Source organism: Odocoileus virginianus, chromosome 4, assembly GCF_023699985.2.
Source record: "Odocoileus virginianus isolate 20LAN1187 ecotype Illinois chromosome 4, Ovbor_1.2, whole genome shotgun sequence".
Classification (NCBI taxonomy): domain Eukaryota; kingdom Metazoa; phylum Chordata; class Mammalia; order Artiodactyla; family Cervidae; genus Odocoileus; species Odocoileus virginianus.
The window spans coordinates 70,342,625-70,360,456 of record NC_069677.1 but is presented as its reverse complement, the minus strand read 5'-3'; the positions used below and the strand labels follow the sequence as shown (position 1 = coordinate 70,360,456).

The window sequence follows — 17,832 nt, the reverse complement described above, 5'->3', positions numbered from 1 at the left end:
CCCTATTCCCATTCAGCAGTTGTTCCCATTACTCCTTCCCTTCAGCCCCTGGCAACCACTAATTGGCTTTCTGTCTATACAGAGTTACCTACTCTGGCTATGTTGTATAACATGTAATCATTATATGACATAACCAGAGTAGGTAATATGGAACCATACAATATTAATCTTTTGTGTCTAGTTTTTCACTTAGCACACTGTTTTTGAGGTTCATCCATGTTGTAGCATGTATCACTACTTCATCCCTTTTATGGCTGAATAATATTGCCTTATATGGCTATATACCACATTTTTTGTTTATCCATTCATCTGTTGATGTACAGTGGGTTGTTTCTATGTTTTGATTATTGTGACTAGGAAGCTGTGAACATTTGTACACAAGTATTTGTTTTAATTCCTATTTTCAGTTCTTTTGAGTTTATACATAGGAGTGGAATTACGGTAGTTCTGTGTTTAACATTTGAGAAACCATCACCTGTTTCCCTTGGCAGTTGCACCATTTTACATTTTGACCAGTGGTGTAAAAGGGGTTCCAGTTTCTACATATCTTCATCAACACTTATTTTCCTTTTTTTTGGTTTGGTTTAATTTGGTTTTATTAATAGCCATCCTAGTAAGATGTGAAATGGTATTTCATTGTTATTTTGATTGGCATTTCTGTAATGACTAATGATACTGAGCATCTTTTCAAGTGCTTTTGAGGTATTTGTATACCTTCTTTGGAGAATTACTTATTCAAGTCCGTTGTCCATTTTTGAGACAAGTTTTTCTTTTTGGGTTCTGCAAGTGCATTATATGTTCTGGATATAGACTCTTATCAGAATTATTTTTGCAGGTATTCTTTTCTAATTTTGTAGGTTGTCTTTTTACTTTCTTGATAGTGTCCTTTGCACAAGTGGTTTTTTTTTTAAATGAGTATAGTCTATTATTATTTGGTGTCAAATCTGAGAATCTCTTGCTAAATCCAAGGTCAGAAAGACTTTTTCCTAAGTTTTCGTCTGAGAATTTTTAAGTTTTAACTCTTATATTTGCATCATCTATCTATTTTGAGTTGATACTTGTATGTGATACGAAGTAGGAATCCAGTGTCATTCTTCTGCGTGTGGATATCTAGTTGTCCCAGCATCATTTGTTAAAGAGACTATTCTTTCCTGTATTAAATAGTCTTGGCACCCTTCTCGTGGTCAGTCAAAAATCAATTGACCATAGATGTATGTTTTTATTTCGCTACTCTCAATTCTATTCTATTGGTCTATTTTTCATTCCTTTTGTGCCAGTACTACACTGTTTTGATTACTGTGGCTTTGTAGTAAATTTTGAAATTGGGAAATAAGAGTCTTCCAACTCTGTTTTCCATTTTTAAGATTTTCTTTTGGCTCTTTGGGATCTTTTACAATTTCATATGAATTTTAGGGTCAGCTTTTTCCATTTCTGAAAAAAAAGGGGGGGCTACTTTGATAAGGATTGCTTTGAATCTGTACATCACTTTGGATAGTATAGTCTTCCCTTGGTATCTGCTGGGTTTTGGTTCCAGTATCCCCTGCAAAAAACTTAAGGATTATCCTTGCACAAAACAGCATAGTATTTGCATATACTGTACATATACACTCCCACATATGTTAAATCATCTCTAGGTTACTTGCAATACCTAATACAGTGTAAATTCTATGTAAATAGCTGCTGCTGATGGCACAGGCAAGTTTTCCTTTTTGGAACTTTCTAAAATTTTTTCTTTTCTTTTTTTTTAAGATTTTTATTTTTTTCCTCAGGCTGCTATATCAATTAAATAATTTCATCAGAAAACACCCTAACCCTGAAAATGCTCCAAGTCAGGTGAAAGCAAGGCAAGCCACTGTGTCAGTCCTTCAGGTAGCTGCCCAAGAGGTTGAAACCCATAATTACAATTCTTTGTGAGAAAGATCTGTATTACTCTCTCTGACATTATTAGTTTAGGTTTCTGTCCTCACAGTCACTGCTGGTTTGGAATTAAGAGATACTTAGGCAGACAACTTAAAATGCTAGCATGCTCTCTCACTACACAGCAGCAGCTTCTTTCTTCATTAAGCCTTGCCCTAGTTATTGTAAATTCATTACTAGATTCTAGAGTTCGACAAAAGTTGATTTTGACAGTATTCACAAGCTCATTAATTGCTCTTTTGGAACGATGGAACCCTAGAATTCCCTACAGTGCCAGAAATCCCTGATGTACAAATTTTTCATAATCATAATATATCATTAGCCAGAAGGAAGGAAATTAGGAGGGGAGGGAATTAGTTGATTTATGGATATAAGAGAGGTTATTTTCATTTGGACATGGCGGTTGTATTTGAGGTGCTCATGGTGCCTTCTGTGGATGACTAATGGCAATTAGAATTGTAATGTGTAAATTCCAGCTTGGAGCTACAAAGAGACCTTAGAATCTTTTCTTTGGAAGCTACAGAAAATGAAAGTGATTTCCTTGAAGCATGGCATCTTGGGAAATACTTTGAACTCAGGAATCATTCACTTACTCTTTCAGCAGACATTCCCTTTGCTGCTGCTACTAGTATAGTTACTGCTAAGTGCTAGAGAGACAAGGTAGTAAAATCCAGTTTACTGCCCCAGGAAACTCACTGTTTTATTAAAATGGACAAGTAAGCAAGTAAAAATGCAGTTTTTATAACAAGGTTTACAGGAGCCCAGACAGAGGAACACAAGAATATTTAAGCAGGTCAGTGGGGAAAACAACATACTCTCAGGGATATTAAAGAAGGAGAAAATGTTGTAGAGAGTGATCTGTGATCTTGGTTCTGTATAGAGAGTTTGAAAAGACTGAGGACTCTAAAATGGTCTGATTTGCAGTGAAAAGATGACAGTTGTAATTGAGTAGTTTTGGTGGAGATGGAGGACCAGATTATAAGGAGTTAGGAGTGAGTGAGTGGCAAAAGAGTTGAAGGAAAAAGGGAAGACTACCTTTTAAGAATGATGTAGTTAAAAAACAATAGCAGAGTTGTGTAACTTTATTTTGGGATAGAAGTGACCTAAGTGTTTTTCTATACTTTGGGAGTGAGTGGGAGGAAAACAGATCTGGATGGCCAAGAGTCTCAAAAAGAGGCAGGAAAGATGTTATTAAGAGTCCAGAAGGATTAGAGGTTGGGAACTTGGCAGAAGAAAAAGAGTAAGGGTAATGAGAAAGAATTTTGAGATAGAAAGTATTTAGAAATTTTACCTAAGGATGCCTTAGTTTTTTCAGTAAAAGGAGAACACAAACTCATATGCTAAGAAGTGAGCAATGGTGAAAATGCCTGACTAAAGTTGCTGTAGCATATATTTACGATGATAGTACCATTGGTTATTTTTTTCATTCCTTTAACAAATATATATTAAACATCTCCTGTGTACTAAGGCACTGTGTGAGATCCTTGGGATTATATTTGTGAACAAAGTCAGCAAAAATCTCTGCTGTTTTGGAGCTTATTTATATGTGAATTGGGTGAAGACAGATAAGCAAGTAAATAGTATATTATTGTAAAATAAGCCTGAAGTAAATAAATAGAGCAACCTGAGTCTTGGAAACTAAGCAAATGGGAGGATTACCCAGACATAACTAGAATTTTATATTACATATCAAGTTGTAATTTAAGTTAATATTTAATTTCTATACAGCTCGTTATAGACTCTCAGTTAATAAAGAAGAACTTGGGTTTGCTGGAGCCTTTATGTATTTAGATTGTAGATATGTGGGAAATAATTTAATATTTACATTTAAGAGACAGTTTATTAATTTTAGGGCAACTTTAGAATGATGCTATGCAGTTACTTCAGGACCTTTAACATGAGAAAAGAGAATTTATGAGGGGGGTCAAAAGTAACAAACTTCCAGTTATATAAAATAAATAACTCATGAGGATGTAAAGAAAGAAGAGTGACATGGAGAGGAGGAGGGAGGGTAAAAAACTTAGTTACTGAGTTGAAGATCCTTTTGTAATGAATGAATTGGTGTTTTTTTGTTTTTCATTGCTTTATATTCTCATTACCCTTTTTTATTTAAACAGGCATTGGAAAAGTGAAAAGAAAACCTAGTGTGCCAGATTCTGCATCTCCTGCTGATGATAGCTTTGTTGACCCAGGGGAACGTCTCTATGACCTCAACATGCCTGCTTATGTAAAATTTAACTATATGGCAGAGAGAGAGGATGAATTATCATTGATAAAAGGGACGAAGGTGATCGTTATGGAGAAATGCAGTGATGGGTGGTGGCGGGGTAGCTACAATGGACAAGTTGGATGGTTCCCTTCAAACTATGTGACTGAGGAAGGTGACAGTCCTTTGGGTGACCATGTGGGTTCTTTGTCAGAGAAGTTAGCAGCAGTCGTCAATAACCTAAATACTGGGCAAGTGTTACATGTGGTTCAGGCTCTTTACCCATTCAGCTCGTCCAATGATGAAGAACTTAATTTTGAGAAAGGAGATATAATGGATGTTATTGAAAAACCTGAAAATGACCCTGAGTGGTGGAAATGCAGGAAGATCAATGGAATGGTTGGTCTGGTGCCAAAAAACTATGTTACCATTATGCAGAATAATCCGTTAACATCAGGTTTGGAACCATCGCCTCCACAGTGTGATTACATTAGGCCTTCACTCACTGGAAAGTTTGCTGGCAATCCATGGTATTATGGGAAAGTCACCAGGCACCAAGCAGAAATGGCATTAAATGAAAGAGGGCATGAAGGTGATTTCCTCATTCGTGATAGTGAATCTTCGGTAAGTGGTTTTCTAAGGTAAATGGAAATAGAGCCCTGGATATTAAAAATATATAAATGGAAGACCAGAGAGGTTTAGTGGCTTCTGTAAAATTAACCAGGTAGTATGTTTGTTAACATGTGAAATTTCTGAGTAAAGTCAATATTCTTTCCAAGTATATTTATTTTTAGTAAAATATAGCCTTAAACAGGATTATTTGGCCTTGTCTATTTCTGTTGGTTTTGCCTCCTTGAAATATTTCTGTTGCATTAAACTGAAAAATGGAGAGAATTAAACACTGACTTTTTCACTGAGAACAACGCAGTATATTAAACTGGAAAAACGTTTCTTAAATTGCATAATGGGTACACTGTCACCCTTACAATAAAGGAAATCCCTGCATTTAGAAAAAAATCTATATTTGTTTCTGTGTAAATTACTTGTTTGGAAGTTGGAATACACTTTTAGGTACCTCAGAGACCCATTTGAACATGCACCGTATTTGGAGGGCATTTACAATAACCATAAATTCTGTTCCCATGGTAGTAAAACAATAAAATTGTAAAACCATAAAAATTGAATAAGAAAATAGTTATGTGGGCTCTTTTGCATACTGTATAGGATTTTAGAATTTGACAATACTCATTTCCCTTAAAAATGACCTTTATTTTTCCTTGATAAAGGATATCACTAGTTTTCCATGATTAGTATTGGCTTTGTGTGTATATATTTGTACAAAAAGTTTACATGTGATTGTACAAAAGGTTGAAAGAAGAAAACCTGTCTGGTGTGTTTGTGTGTGTGTGTGTATGTGCATGTGTGTAAGGGGTGGGGGAAGAGAGAGCAAGACTGAAATTAATTGAACTGCCTGCTGTGAAGTTCAGGAAATGCGGGTTTGTTTGTAACCCGGCAGGAAGAACAGATGGTTGATGATAGGGGAGAGTAGTGGGATTTGTTTTCTGTTACATGCCTGGCCTGTCCCTGGTTCCCAGGACAAGCAGTGGGCAGAAGGGCTAGGAAAGGAGTGACCCTGGAGTGGGTGGTAAATAACCATAAGATGTTTCCAAGAAACCCACTGTTTGAAACTTTGACAGTAACTGCGTAAGAGGATGATCTAGACTATTCAAAAGAGTGTTAGATGTAAAAAAAGAAAAAAAACCTAAGAAACTAGCTTGATTGCAGAATACCTTGTATTTCCTTGTAGGTAATTGAGCATAGATATTAGCCAAAATATACCATTATTTTTAGTAGTGCATGGCCACTTAGCTGCAACTGACAATGAATTCAAATGATTAAAAACACTGTGCAAATAAGCATATTTTGTTTGACTTGCACAGTGTTTTTTAATTATTTGAATTCATTGTCAGTATTTAAATATTGGGAGGTTTCGAATAAGAATTTAGACATCAGACTTCCCTTTTAAAATTGGAAGACCTGTCAATGTTGAGCTATATTCCTACAGGGCAACAGTTGCAGCTAAGTGGCCATGCACTGTTGTTCCCCCTGTATAACCACCCTGGCCCTTGTTTATATTTCTTTCTTCCCCCTTACAGGCATTTTGATTTTGTGACCTCTTAGAGTTTATGTTAGTTCTCATTTTTGTGTCCTTCATCTTTGAAAATTCACAGCATGTATAAGTATTCTGTAAGACACCTACTGTTTGCTACTAATTGAAAAGGGGTGGATGTCTTGGATTTTCTTCTGTGTTTCTCCAGTAGTTTGAATGAAGAGAAGATCTTACACATCAAATGTTAAACTAAAGGATTTGCCATGGCATTAGGGAGATTTTGGTGTCTAACTGGTTCAATATTGAATCCTGGCTTTTTTAACTAGATAGATGATCTTGGGCAACTCAGCTTCTCTTCAGCCTTTATTTTTTCATCTGTAAAATGGGTTTGTTTTGAGGCATGAAGGAGACAATTCATGTAAATAATTTAGCATTGTGCCTGGTGTTTAAAGTGCTCACATTTTAGCTGTTACTAGTTTATATAAAAATGCTAATAGATGTCTTTCAAAATGTTTTTTCTCTCTTCTAGCCAAATGATTTCTCAGTATCACTAAAAGCACAAGGGAAAAACAAGCATTTTAAAGTACAACTAAAAGAGACTGTCTACTGCATTGGGCAGCGTAAATTCAGCACCATGGAAGAACTTGTAGAACATTACAAAAAGGCACCAATTTTTACAAGTGAACAAGGAGAAAAATTATATCTTATCAAGCATTTATCATGATACTGCTGACTGAAGTGAACTGCTGTACAGTTGTAATTTGTCATGTAATTGAAGACTGAGAAAATGTCAGTCCAGTCATGTTTGATTGGAAATTGCTGTTTCTAACTCTATATGAGAATTGACTATAATACATAAAATATTTTTATTATAACTCAGCCCATATATATATATACTACATACACCAAGCATCTGCATAGAGCAGTTCCTTATCCTTGGTCTTCTGTTTTATTGTTTTCTTGTTCTTCTCTTGCTTCTAATATTAAGGTTTTATATTTTGAAAAAATGATGCAAATCAAAAGTCTTTATATGAAAGAATTTATTGCCTTTCCTTTATTTTCTTTTAAGGGCACCACCTTAGTTACTTCTGCAATGGTTTCTATTCATATAAAATTATTATATCTATTATATCAACATATACCATATGCTAAAATAAATTTCTTGGAGAGTTAATCTTTTCTGTGACTAGCAATAATAAATGGAAAATTAGAAATTATTTTCAACTATTATATTTGTCACAAACCGTTGTAAATACCAAATATGTTGTGTCTGTCATTTTTCAGAATTCATTTGTTTTCAGTTTAAAGCAAACCATATGGGACATAGGTTAGAAAACATATCTTGTACAATTTAAATTTACAGCTGTTGGAAGCAAAAATTTGCAAATTCCTATGACTCCCCCCCCCACTTCTCATCTGGTTATTCAAGAGAAAAAAGCATTCTCAAGATATTTAGCTTTTAACTGTAAATGGATGCTCTAGTGTTATTTTTTTCCCCAAGTTATATCTTGTCACTGTGAAAAAAAGTTATGGCCAAATTTTGAAGAAGTAGGTGACAGTGAGATAGATACTTGGTTCTCCCCCTACCACCTTTCCCCCCCAAAAAATCAGTAATAATCAAGCATAGTAGTTGTAGTATTTTTATTTCCTTCATTCAGTTTTGAATTTTATTGACCAGGACACTAAAATTGATATATACTTGATGAAAAGATGTGATGTGCTAATGCTTTGAGAAAATTTTTAGAATCTTCTTTTTGCAGATGCTTCTATTATATTTTTATCCTACAGAAGTTTGGGTGTATGGGTAAGAGGCTGAGGCTACTGTAGAGAATTTAATCTATTTCTGTACATCACAGAAGAAAACCAATTAGTTACATTTTATGGCCACAACTCCTCCCCCTCCCCCCCATTATAAATTCTGGAGATTTAAGGAAAGTACCTTCAATATTTTAATAGAAAATACTTGCTAAAACAATTTAGTAATTAGGAGAAAGTCATGAGATTTTTCAAACATTTCACCAGTGCTGCCTAGGCAAATGAATGTTTCTATTCTTTATTATAAACAGACATTTAAGACAAAAAATTACTGATTCTAAAATTGAAGTCTAATTCATGAATTTCTTGATTTTGGTGGTTTTAGATTTATTTTGTTTTTTAATTCTCTAAATCTTCAGATCATTTAAAGACTTAGATTGCCACTGGGTGGCAGCCCTGACTTCTCCCTCTAAGCAACAGGAGTTAACAAATATAAACTTTTTATAATTCTTTTATCTTCATTACATCTGCTTTTAAAGCCTTTTAGTTTGTATTTCATTATTTTTCTCAGCCCCACTTTATTTATTTAAGATAATTATGAGTAGGCAAGTTTAATGGAAACAAAAGTCACATGCTTCTGTTTTTTGGCTGTAAAATCACGAATATAAATTGAGGAAAATAGTGTTAAGGTAGTTATAAAATGACTTTTTAATTTTAAACATTTGATGATGCTTTCTTTTTATTCTCTACCTCTTTGTGGTCCCCCCACCCCCAATCCAGTCTTCCTTACTTAAAAAATGAATGTTTGCTTAAAAAAAGAAAGGAGAGGATGGGTTCAGTTACTACTTTGTATCACTGACATGAGCTATTTATAGCAAACCCTGCTGAGCTAATGTCAAGCATTTTGAGAAAGTAGCTAGGAGTGGAGTAGCACTGGAAACAATGCATATTTCTGTGCTGTAATTAGATTTATACTAACTAGAGAATTCCTAGGAGATCCGCGTGTGCCAATAATAGCTATTGTGTGCTCTTACTATATCATGGAGACCTCACTGGGAACTACTTAATTTTGTACTTCAACGTTTTATCAGTTTTTTTAAAGTCTTAAAACCAGTGTTTACGTCAATGACTTTTTTTTTAAAGCATGAATTTTCTTAAGAACTGGAACCATTTTCAAAAACATCTACATAAGCTAGCTAGTAGCAGGACTTGTATTAGAAACCACGTTTCCTCATTCCTAGCCTGTACACTTGTCTTGTGACACATTGGCTTCATTGTGCCTGTTTTTAGACTAGGAGGAAAGTCCTGGAAAGAGAAATATTACAGAAATTTTCTTTCATCTGTGAGGAGATGCTTAGCTTTCATTTTAAATATAACACACATAACTGCCCCACAACCCACTTCTACAAATAACTTCAAATTCTTGGAAGAAGGATTTTCAGAACTTTGTGTAAGCTCAGTGACAGAAAGCTATTGGTGCTGTATCTGTTATTTAGTCAGAAGTCTTTAAGTTCAGCTGAATACATATTCACACCTATTACACACCTTTGACTATACACAGTAACACCTGGCACTTTTAAAGATGGTGTGTCACAGATACATCACTTAACAAAATCAGAAGGCTTTAGTGCAATCCATTGTAATTGCTGTAAGAATAAAACGCCTCGCTTTGGTTGGTAGAATGATGTCTTCATGGATGTGTGGATACAGTAATGACCCATAAGTTGTCTCCAGCTTTAGTGCTTTAGTTTTGTCATCTAATCTAGAGTTTGCAAGAAGCAGGGCCACTACTGTTTGTGTAGGTAATTTGTGAGAATTGCAAAAAGGCACATCTTCCCCTGGCAAGACAGCCACTTTTGTTGCTGTTGATAAGTCTAAAACTCACCATTGCCACCCTTCCCCCATCTTGCAAGATAACCCAGTTCAGGATACAATCAAACAGGAATATAGTTCAAGCTGCAATGCTTAAAGAAATAATTGTTAGCATTTTTAAATGGAGGGGTGGGGGGTGGAGGGGTTTACATAAACAAAGTTTTGGTTTCCCCTGAAAAAATGAGAAGCTGATAACACTGGATTTGAATTGTCACAAAGCATTGGATAGTATGGATGCTTCACTTATTTTTACCAATACATTAAAGATTAACCGACTAAAACAGTGTTTCCCAACCTTTATGCTCCTAGTTCAAGTCTCAAAATGCAGTTATTGTTACTCCGTGTTCTTCCTGTAACGGGAGTTTTTGGTTTGGAATCTGGAAACAACATTTTGCAGAAACATTCAGTTGCAATGTCCAAATTAATAAGGAATATGATATTACAGCATGCTTTAACTTTTCAGTATTTTGCTAGAAGAAAAGGAGATCCTTTGCAGTCTTATTTATCTAGATTATTTAAATGTTTTTGAATGGTTTCACAGCTGAAGTCACTTCTAACATAAAGCAAATTTGATACAGCACAAATGACATCCTCATTTTACGTTTTGAACAGCATCCAAGGGACTTTTTGAAAATGCCACATTACTACTTCCGGGGAAAATCACTGTTTTATTCTATTGGAAGGCAAGGTAGGAAAGCTTTCTTCTGAAAAACTGGTTCTGTTGGCTTTTAACAAGTTAATATGACTTTAACTGTCATCTTCTAAGCTCTTTAACAGACCAGCACACTATGCATACTCCACACCCTAGTTTCTTGCTGTTAAATGACCTAAAACCAATGACCAAAGAACTGAAATACATTTTTCTTGTTTACTGTGAGGGGTTCTTTGATTTGGAAGTACTAATATAGTTTGCTGAGACTTTAATGAGAACATAAATTGGGCTTAGGTTTTGAAGAGCATGAGTTTTCGTTATCACTGGCCGTGTTTACAGAGATAAACCACCATGTCTTGAGAGTATGTATGTTGGTCTGAGCACTTACATTATCTTGGATACTTCGGAATTGGCCTGATGCCTACAAAGGATTCACACAAACATTTAGTTTACCTAGCAGATTTTTTAAATGTTTCCTCTCAAATTACTTTTTAACCTGCTTTTAAGGCTTCAGGGAAAGCTGGTCTCAGTATTTTGAAATAATGTTGCAAATTTTATTTGTAGTTACAGAAGACAAAAAGTACTCTATTTCCTCTCTCCCTGTATTACTGTGACTTTTGAACAGGAAAACAAACTTACAAGTAGACAAGAATAGATATCTGAAGTAGTTTAGGTATTGCTTTAAATAGGTCTCTGGACTCAGAAAATATATTAAACTCTGTAGAACATTTGAAGATAGCTTTTGGGAAATTATGGAGACAGGTGTATTCCAGAATGAGACTAGAGAGTCTGTTAAATACTGGAATGGTTTTAAAAGTGATGTTTTTTGAGCATTTGTAAAAGAAATTAGTAATCCCTCAATAAATGTCTTTTCTCGGAACAAGTAGTGCAAACACACTTTTACTTGTTTTGATATGTTTTAGACTATAGATAAGGGGGATGGTGTAGAAGACAATTTCATCAGGGCATATGCTAATCACTTGGTGTCAAGATGAGAAAATTACTTTTTGGACAGTTATATCTATGTGTATAGTTTTGTGTCTGCTTAGGTTTTGGAGATACTTATCCATCAACCAGCCGTCCAGCCACCTCACCTTAAATAATTTGGTTGTGTAGGTGCCAGACCATTCTAACCTAGCAATATGAAAGTGAAGAAAAGGGATATGTTTGTCCAAAAGCTGTACATTTCTCATGATGTAAAGCCTAGTGGAAAAGTTCTATGAAGAAAAAACAGAGCAAGAAGAGAGAGTGGGTGTTAATTTATGTAGGATGGTCAAAGGAGGTCTCATAAATTTGACCTTGAGTGTACCGTGTGCTTCACTTAATCGATGGTGACTAGCTTTAAACCAGTGCATGAGTGAAAATAGAGCAGTCAAAATCATTTGAAAAATTATATTAAGATCTTCACTGTTACGGAGCATTTTTTCTGGTTTTCAAATTGTAAAATTGAATAAAATGATGTTTTATTTAGATGTGGAACTTTTAACTGCAAAGTTCTATTTTGAATAAGGCCTGATTCTCCATCTGAAGAGGAGTTGTTGGGGAATATCATATAGAAAAGAATCAGTTATAACTACAGGAAGGAGGACAATTTGTTGACAGATTTGAAGGTTTTAATTCACACCTGAAGGAAAGAATTGAGGTTAACATTCTGATGTTCTGCACTGTGGCCAAACAATAAACTAGGCAGGAAATTGAAAAAGTAAAGTATGTTCAGAGGAGGTTGAAAAGGGGCTGCAAGAATCCTGAAAACGAGAACTGGAAAGTGTGTCAAAGTTATATCTGGAAGAGATTCAGTGGAAGCAGGAGTAAAAAAAATCTAAGACAAGGCAAATTCTACTGTTTAAATACCCACTGTTACTTGCAGAAGAAAAAAGAATTGAGACGGAGTTACAGTGAAATGTCAGATGTGCTGGAATGCAGGACATAAACATATTCCTTTGATTAAAGGGAAGAGAACTGTTTTGTGCTAAGTAGAGCAGGGAAGCATTATTGCAGTTAATTGACCTGATGGTCTGTGCCAGAGCACCAGGACCTACCTGGGTTTGCACAACCATAAGAGTTAGTGCCTCAAATTTTGTGCCCTGGTGCCTCCCTTGCTTCAGTTTAATCCCAACCCTTATGGGGTTCAGAGGGCTTAGGAGTTTCTTCCTTGATCATCAATATCCTTTTCCCTCCCAACTCTTTTGCCTTTCCGTAAAAAAACTATCTCCTTGCTTTTCCTTCCATAATCATTCAAATGGAAAATAGTGTAATAGGAAAACTAATTCCTACTTATAGACTGTGCTTATGATAGGAAATAGCTTTGTTCTTCCAATGGTTCATCTTCAGACATAGATGATAGGAAATAGCTTTGTTCTTCCAATGGTTCATCTTCAGACATAGATGATAGGAAATAGCTTTGTTCTTCCAGTGGTTCATCTTCAGACATAGATGACTGGAATGCTGTGGGAATTAATCTGAGAAGTCCTGGCAGCAGTTTAGAGGATAGTTCAGTCTTGGCAGGTTGCATAGACCAACCAACCAACTAATAGATCACAACCAACTGATGAGAAGGTATAGAGAGGGAAATTCCTCAAAGTCAGAAGAAAAAGGGATGGTCAGTCAGGCATGTCCAGGCAAGGGTAGCGGCTAGCAGGTGAGGCACAGCTCTCCAGAAATTCTCAACCAGTGGCTTGGCCCATGCAGAGGTTGATGGTCTAAGCTCCTCGTTGATTTCATGGGCCAGTCCTGAGATGAACTGTCACTCAAAAGCTTGTGACAGCCAGGTAGCATTACGCTTCAGTGCCCCAGAAGTCTGCTGAGCAGAGTTCAGAGTCCTTGCAGTGGACTGTGAAGGAGTGGCAGGCAGTACTGCCTTGTCAACATAGCAGAGGTGGGCAGAGGATCTTGGCAGGGACTCATGTCCAGATTGAGCTAAATATCTTAAGACCTCAAAGTCTGGGGAACAACTCTCCTTCCTCTACAGCATAACTAAGTCTTGTTCTTTCTCCCATTTTCTGTTTTCTTACCTTTTCATCCTCAGTCTGTTTTCCTTCAACTTTTCCATCCCTGAGCCTTGCCCATGCCATCCTCTCAGTTGGAATGCTTAACTGCAAATGTGTATCTCCTGTCCAAACTTAAGTAGGTACATCCTTGAAATGCCATTTTAAGGACTACCTGTTCTCTAAAGCCCTTGCTAATCTAGATCGTTCACTTTTATGTCCCTCATACACATTGTGAGCCCTCTTGGTGCTAATTGGGAGGCAGTAAGGTGAGTGAAAAGAACTTGTAGTTAGGCAGATCTCTGTCAAAATTTCCTGTCTCTGTCTAGCTCTGGGGGTCTACAGTAAATTTTCAGGTGTGTCCTCATCTGAAAAGTTGGGAATCAAATCTTACCTTGAAAGACTTAAGTCCTATATGTACTATATATATAATGTGGGGATCAAGGAGACGGTGCAGCAAGTGTTCTTGACTATTATGTAGTTAAAAGATATAGCTAATGCTTACTGTGTACTTACTTTGCCAGATCCTGACTGAATGTACTGTCTCATATAATCCTCACAACAGCCCTGTGAATTAGGTACTATTACAGTTTTTTCCAATTTGCAGAGGACATTAAAACAGATTGCTTAAAAGAGCTGGCTAAAAAAACACAAATAGTAAATGGCGAAGCCCAAACGCCAACTCAGACAGTCTGGCTCCAGAACCCATGCTTTTGACGACCCTCTTAATAGGTGTCACCAACTGGAAGCCTTTCTTTGCTGATCCAGGGTCCAAACTGAAAGATGGGCAGCCTACAAAGGCCCAGCCAGTAAGAGCAAATAATCCCTAATGTATTTATTGTTAATATTATTAATACAACAAATGGTTAATAAGCCATTTGTGAAGACCTATTGTGTTCCTGGCACTGTGCTAATGTGCTTTGTCTGCATTCTTTAATTCCCACAACTATTATGCAAGACATCATTGTTTTATAAAAATGAGGCTCATGGAGTTGCTATCTTCCCCTTCGCATCAAGAGAGCACTACTTTTTCCAATCCACTCCTCAGCCTACAATGATCTAACTTCTGATTGAAGTTGCCCACTGGGACTCCTCTTACTGAGATTACAAATGACCTAGGTGACATAAATCTTGGAGACATTTTTTGATGATCAAGTGGCTTTCTTCTGCACTCCCCCTTGGTGCCCATCCCTTCCCTCATTGTTTCCATGACCATAGTTTGTTCCAGAACCACCTCTCTGACCTATTTATTCCCCCATATCTTTCTATGCCATTTTTCTTTTGTCAGTTCATTCTTAACTGCTGGTCTTCTCCAAGAGCATATCCACCCACCTCCTTAATCTACATACCCTCCCTGAATGTTCTCACTACTTCCTAGTCTCAGCTACCACTGAAATGCTGAAGGTAGGGGAAATGGTGCCATACCCTGACACACATAAACTGAGACAAAGATCATTTACGTTTTGAAGACTCCCCCTAGTCCTTACGAGCTCCTCAAGTTCAAGTGTATCAAACTGAACACATGCACACTTTTTCTATACCATCCCCATCTCTGAGTACCTTGCTGCCACCCCACCCTCCTTAACATTATTTAGGTTAAGCTGCTGTCACCACCTAGTTACTCAAACCTAGAACCTGAAAATCATGTTTGCCTCCTCCTCCTCCAATCCACTCAATGTCTAGGAGCTGTCAATTCTACCTCCCTGTTTTGAATTTATTCGCTTCTCTCTCTTGAGACATGGGAAAACCTTGTGGAAGCCAACATCTCTCACCTGACTGACTAAAATACCTCCCTCCTCACCTACCAGCCTCCAGCTTCCACTATTTTCTCCACCCTAGTCATAAACTTTCTCAAACTCAAATACAAAGGGTGCTGTGGTCAGACTGGAGCTCCTTTAACCCTCATTGCCTCAGGATAAACTCAGTGCTCCTCAATAAGGCATTCAAGCTCTCTTGAATTCTGTTTTTGTCTGCCTTTGAGCCCCATTTCTTGCTACTTCAACCTTGTTCTCTAGTTGCACCAAGCTTCTTGTGGTTTCCTAAACACACTATAGCTGGCTGATTTATTTTAGCATTTAATACTCAGCCCTAAAGTCACCTCCTCCAGGAAGTCTCCTCTGATCCCCTAGGCTGAGTTAGGTGTTTCTGTTTAATGCTCCTATATGCCTTTGATAACATTTCTGTCATTTCATTTCCAATATTGATTTGTGATTATTCTGATGTCCATTTTCTCCACTAGTTGGGCAGTTTGTGGTTGAGGGCAGGAACTATTAATTTCCAGTATCTAGCATATAGTAAGCCTTTAGTGAATGGCAGTTGAATGAATAAATAAATAACTTTCCTAAGGTTATATTGCAAATAATTTGACACTAACTAAAATGTTGCACTCGAAAATTCACATTCTTTTTACTAATGCATTTGCACATGTGGAGTGTTTAGAGACTTTAAAAAACTAACATTTTAGGGGGCCAAACCTTATCATAAAATTTCCTTCCAATTTAAAAAAAGTTAAAATGTTCAATAATACATTCACATGGTTCAGTAATCAAACAATATAAAAAGATACATAGCACCCACAAGAGTCGAAAGCAGAATCTCAGGATATTTGTACATCTGTGTTCAGAGCGACATTATATTCACAGTAACTAAGATGTGGAAGCAACTCAAGTGTCAATGAGTGGATAAACATAATGTGGTATATGGAACATTATTCAGCCTTAAAAAGGAAGAGATTCTATAATCTACAAAATGGGCGAATCTTGAGGACGTTATACTGTTATTTGAAATAAGCAAGTCACAGAAAGACGAGTATTGCAGGATTCCACTTACACGAGGTACTTGGAGTAGTCAAAATCGTGAAGACAGGAAATATAATGGTGATTTCCGTGGGGGGGGGAGGGGGAGTTACTGTTTAATGAGTATAGAGTTTCAGTTTTACAAGATGAATTATGGGGACGGATGGTGTGATGGTTGTATAACAATTTGGATGTATTTAATACCACTGACTGTATATGGAAAAATGGCTAAGATGGTAAATTTTATGTGTATTTTACCACAATAAAAACAGTTTTAAAAATTCCCCAAACAAACAAAAGTTACTGGAAAGAGTCTGGTTCCCATTTTTCTCCTCCATCTTCCCAATTCCCACTCCCTTCACCCCAAGATAACAACATCTCCTTCCAGGTTTTCTTTTTGCAAATGCAAACAAATATGAAGCTATATATTCTTCATCTCCTGACTTTTAAAAAGATATTTAAAAATAATTTTTTTAAAACATCTCTACTTCTTCTGAATTGGAGATGTAGCAAAAGTACCCACCTCCAATGAACTCACAAGAGGGAGCCTTGTGAAAGAGAACAGTTATTTGCTGAGAGGGTCAAATAATCTTGCCTGCTACTGCCAAGGAGACCTCTAGAGGTCTATCCAGGGTCCCCCAGGTTAGAGCCTGTGATCCAGGCAGATTTTTTAGTTTTTAAAAAAAGATAACAATAATAATAACTTTATTTACATGCAGAATCTTAGTTCCCTGACTAGGGATCAAATCTGTGCCTCCTGCTGTGGAAGCACAGAGTCCTAACCACTGGACACCAGGGCATTCCCCTCACCATGCTGATTCTTAAGCTTCCCAGGTAAGTTTTCTCTGGAACTCTCCTAGGCCACTCCCTCTTGACGCAACATCTAGGTTTGGGCAGAAAGGAAGGTGCTGCACAGTCCGCCTCTTGTGAGCTGGCTCCTCTTTCCAGAACAATTCAGGCTTTACAGCGACTCAGACTGAGCTCCAACATCTGTGTCCTGAAGCAAGGATGGCTGAGATGGAAAGCATGCTTCATTCTGGAAGGAAACAATATTCCAGGTCAAGCTGAGTCTGCCAAACACCGACCCTCAAAATGGTTCTAGAAGAAATCAAGACAAGTCTTATCATGTGGTTTTCCTACGCCTTGATTCCTTGTTGGTTTGTGGGTAAGTATTAATTAGAATACGGCCAATAGTCTGGGATTCAACTATAGGTTAAGAAGCTGAAAAATACTTTCCCAGGGTTTCAGGGTTGTAGTATATGCATAGATCACCTTATGTCTGTTTTTAAAAAGGTTTTTCACTCCTCCATCCCCACAAAGAAAAGGCCTACATTCTATTAAGAAACTTCTCTTAAATTCCACAGAGCAATCTAGAAAGATAAAGCATCAGAACAAATAGTTTAAAGGTGAACAGAGATCCATATGCATTTTATCATTCATTTCATTATCAAGTTTTAAAAGCCACAACACAGTATTATCTCAGTCTTTCTCTGAGTGCCTCAGAGATGTTCTCTGTAAGGAGAGGTTTAAGTAAAATAAAG

General features: G+C 36.7%; 2 protein-coding genes across 6 annotated transcripts in view; both read left to right on the top strand.

Moving 5' to 3' along the window:
- Positions 1–16,590, top strand: part of NCK1 (NCK adaptor protein 1) — an 80,749-nt gene extending 64,159 nt beyond the window's left edge. For all 5 annotated transcript variants that reach the window (XM_070466699.1, XM_020909604.2, XM_020909603.2 and 2 more), the window contains 2 exons: positions 4,035–4,747; positions 6,763–16,590. In XM_070466699.1, the coding sequence (XP_070322800.1) occupies positions 4,035–4,747; positions 6,763–6,957 (908 nt within the window). In that variant the 3' untranslated portion in view covers positions 6,958–16,590. The remainder of the gene's footprint in view (positions 1–4,034; positions 4,748–6,762) is intronic.
- Positions 16,591–17,077: 487 nt separating this feature from the next.
- The window catches only part of IL20RB (interleukin 20 receptor subunit beta), a 34,268-nt gene continuing 33,513 nt past the window's right edge, over positions 17,078–17,832 (top strand). The window contains exon 1 of the mRNA XM_020909609.2: positions 17,078–17,456. Within this exon, the coding sequence (XP_020765268.2) occupies positions 17,384–17,456 (73 nt within the window). The 5' untranslated portion in view covers positions 17,078–17,383. The remainder of the gene's footprint in view (positions 17,457–17,832) is intronic.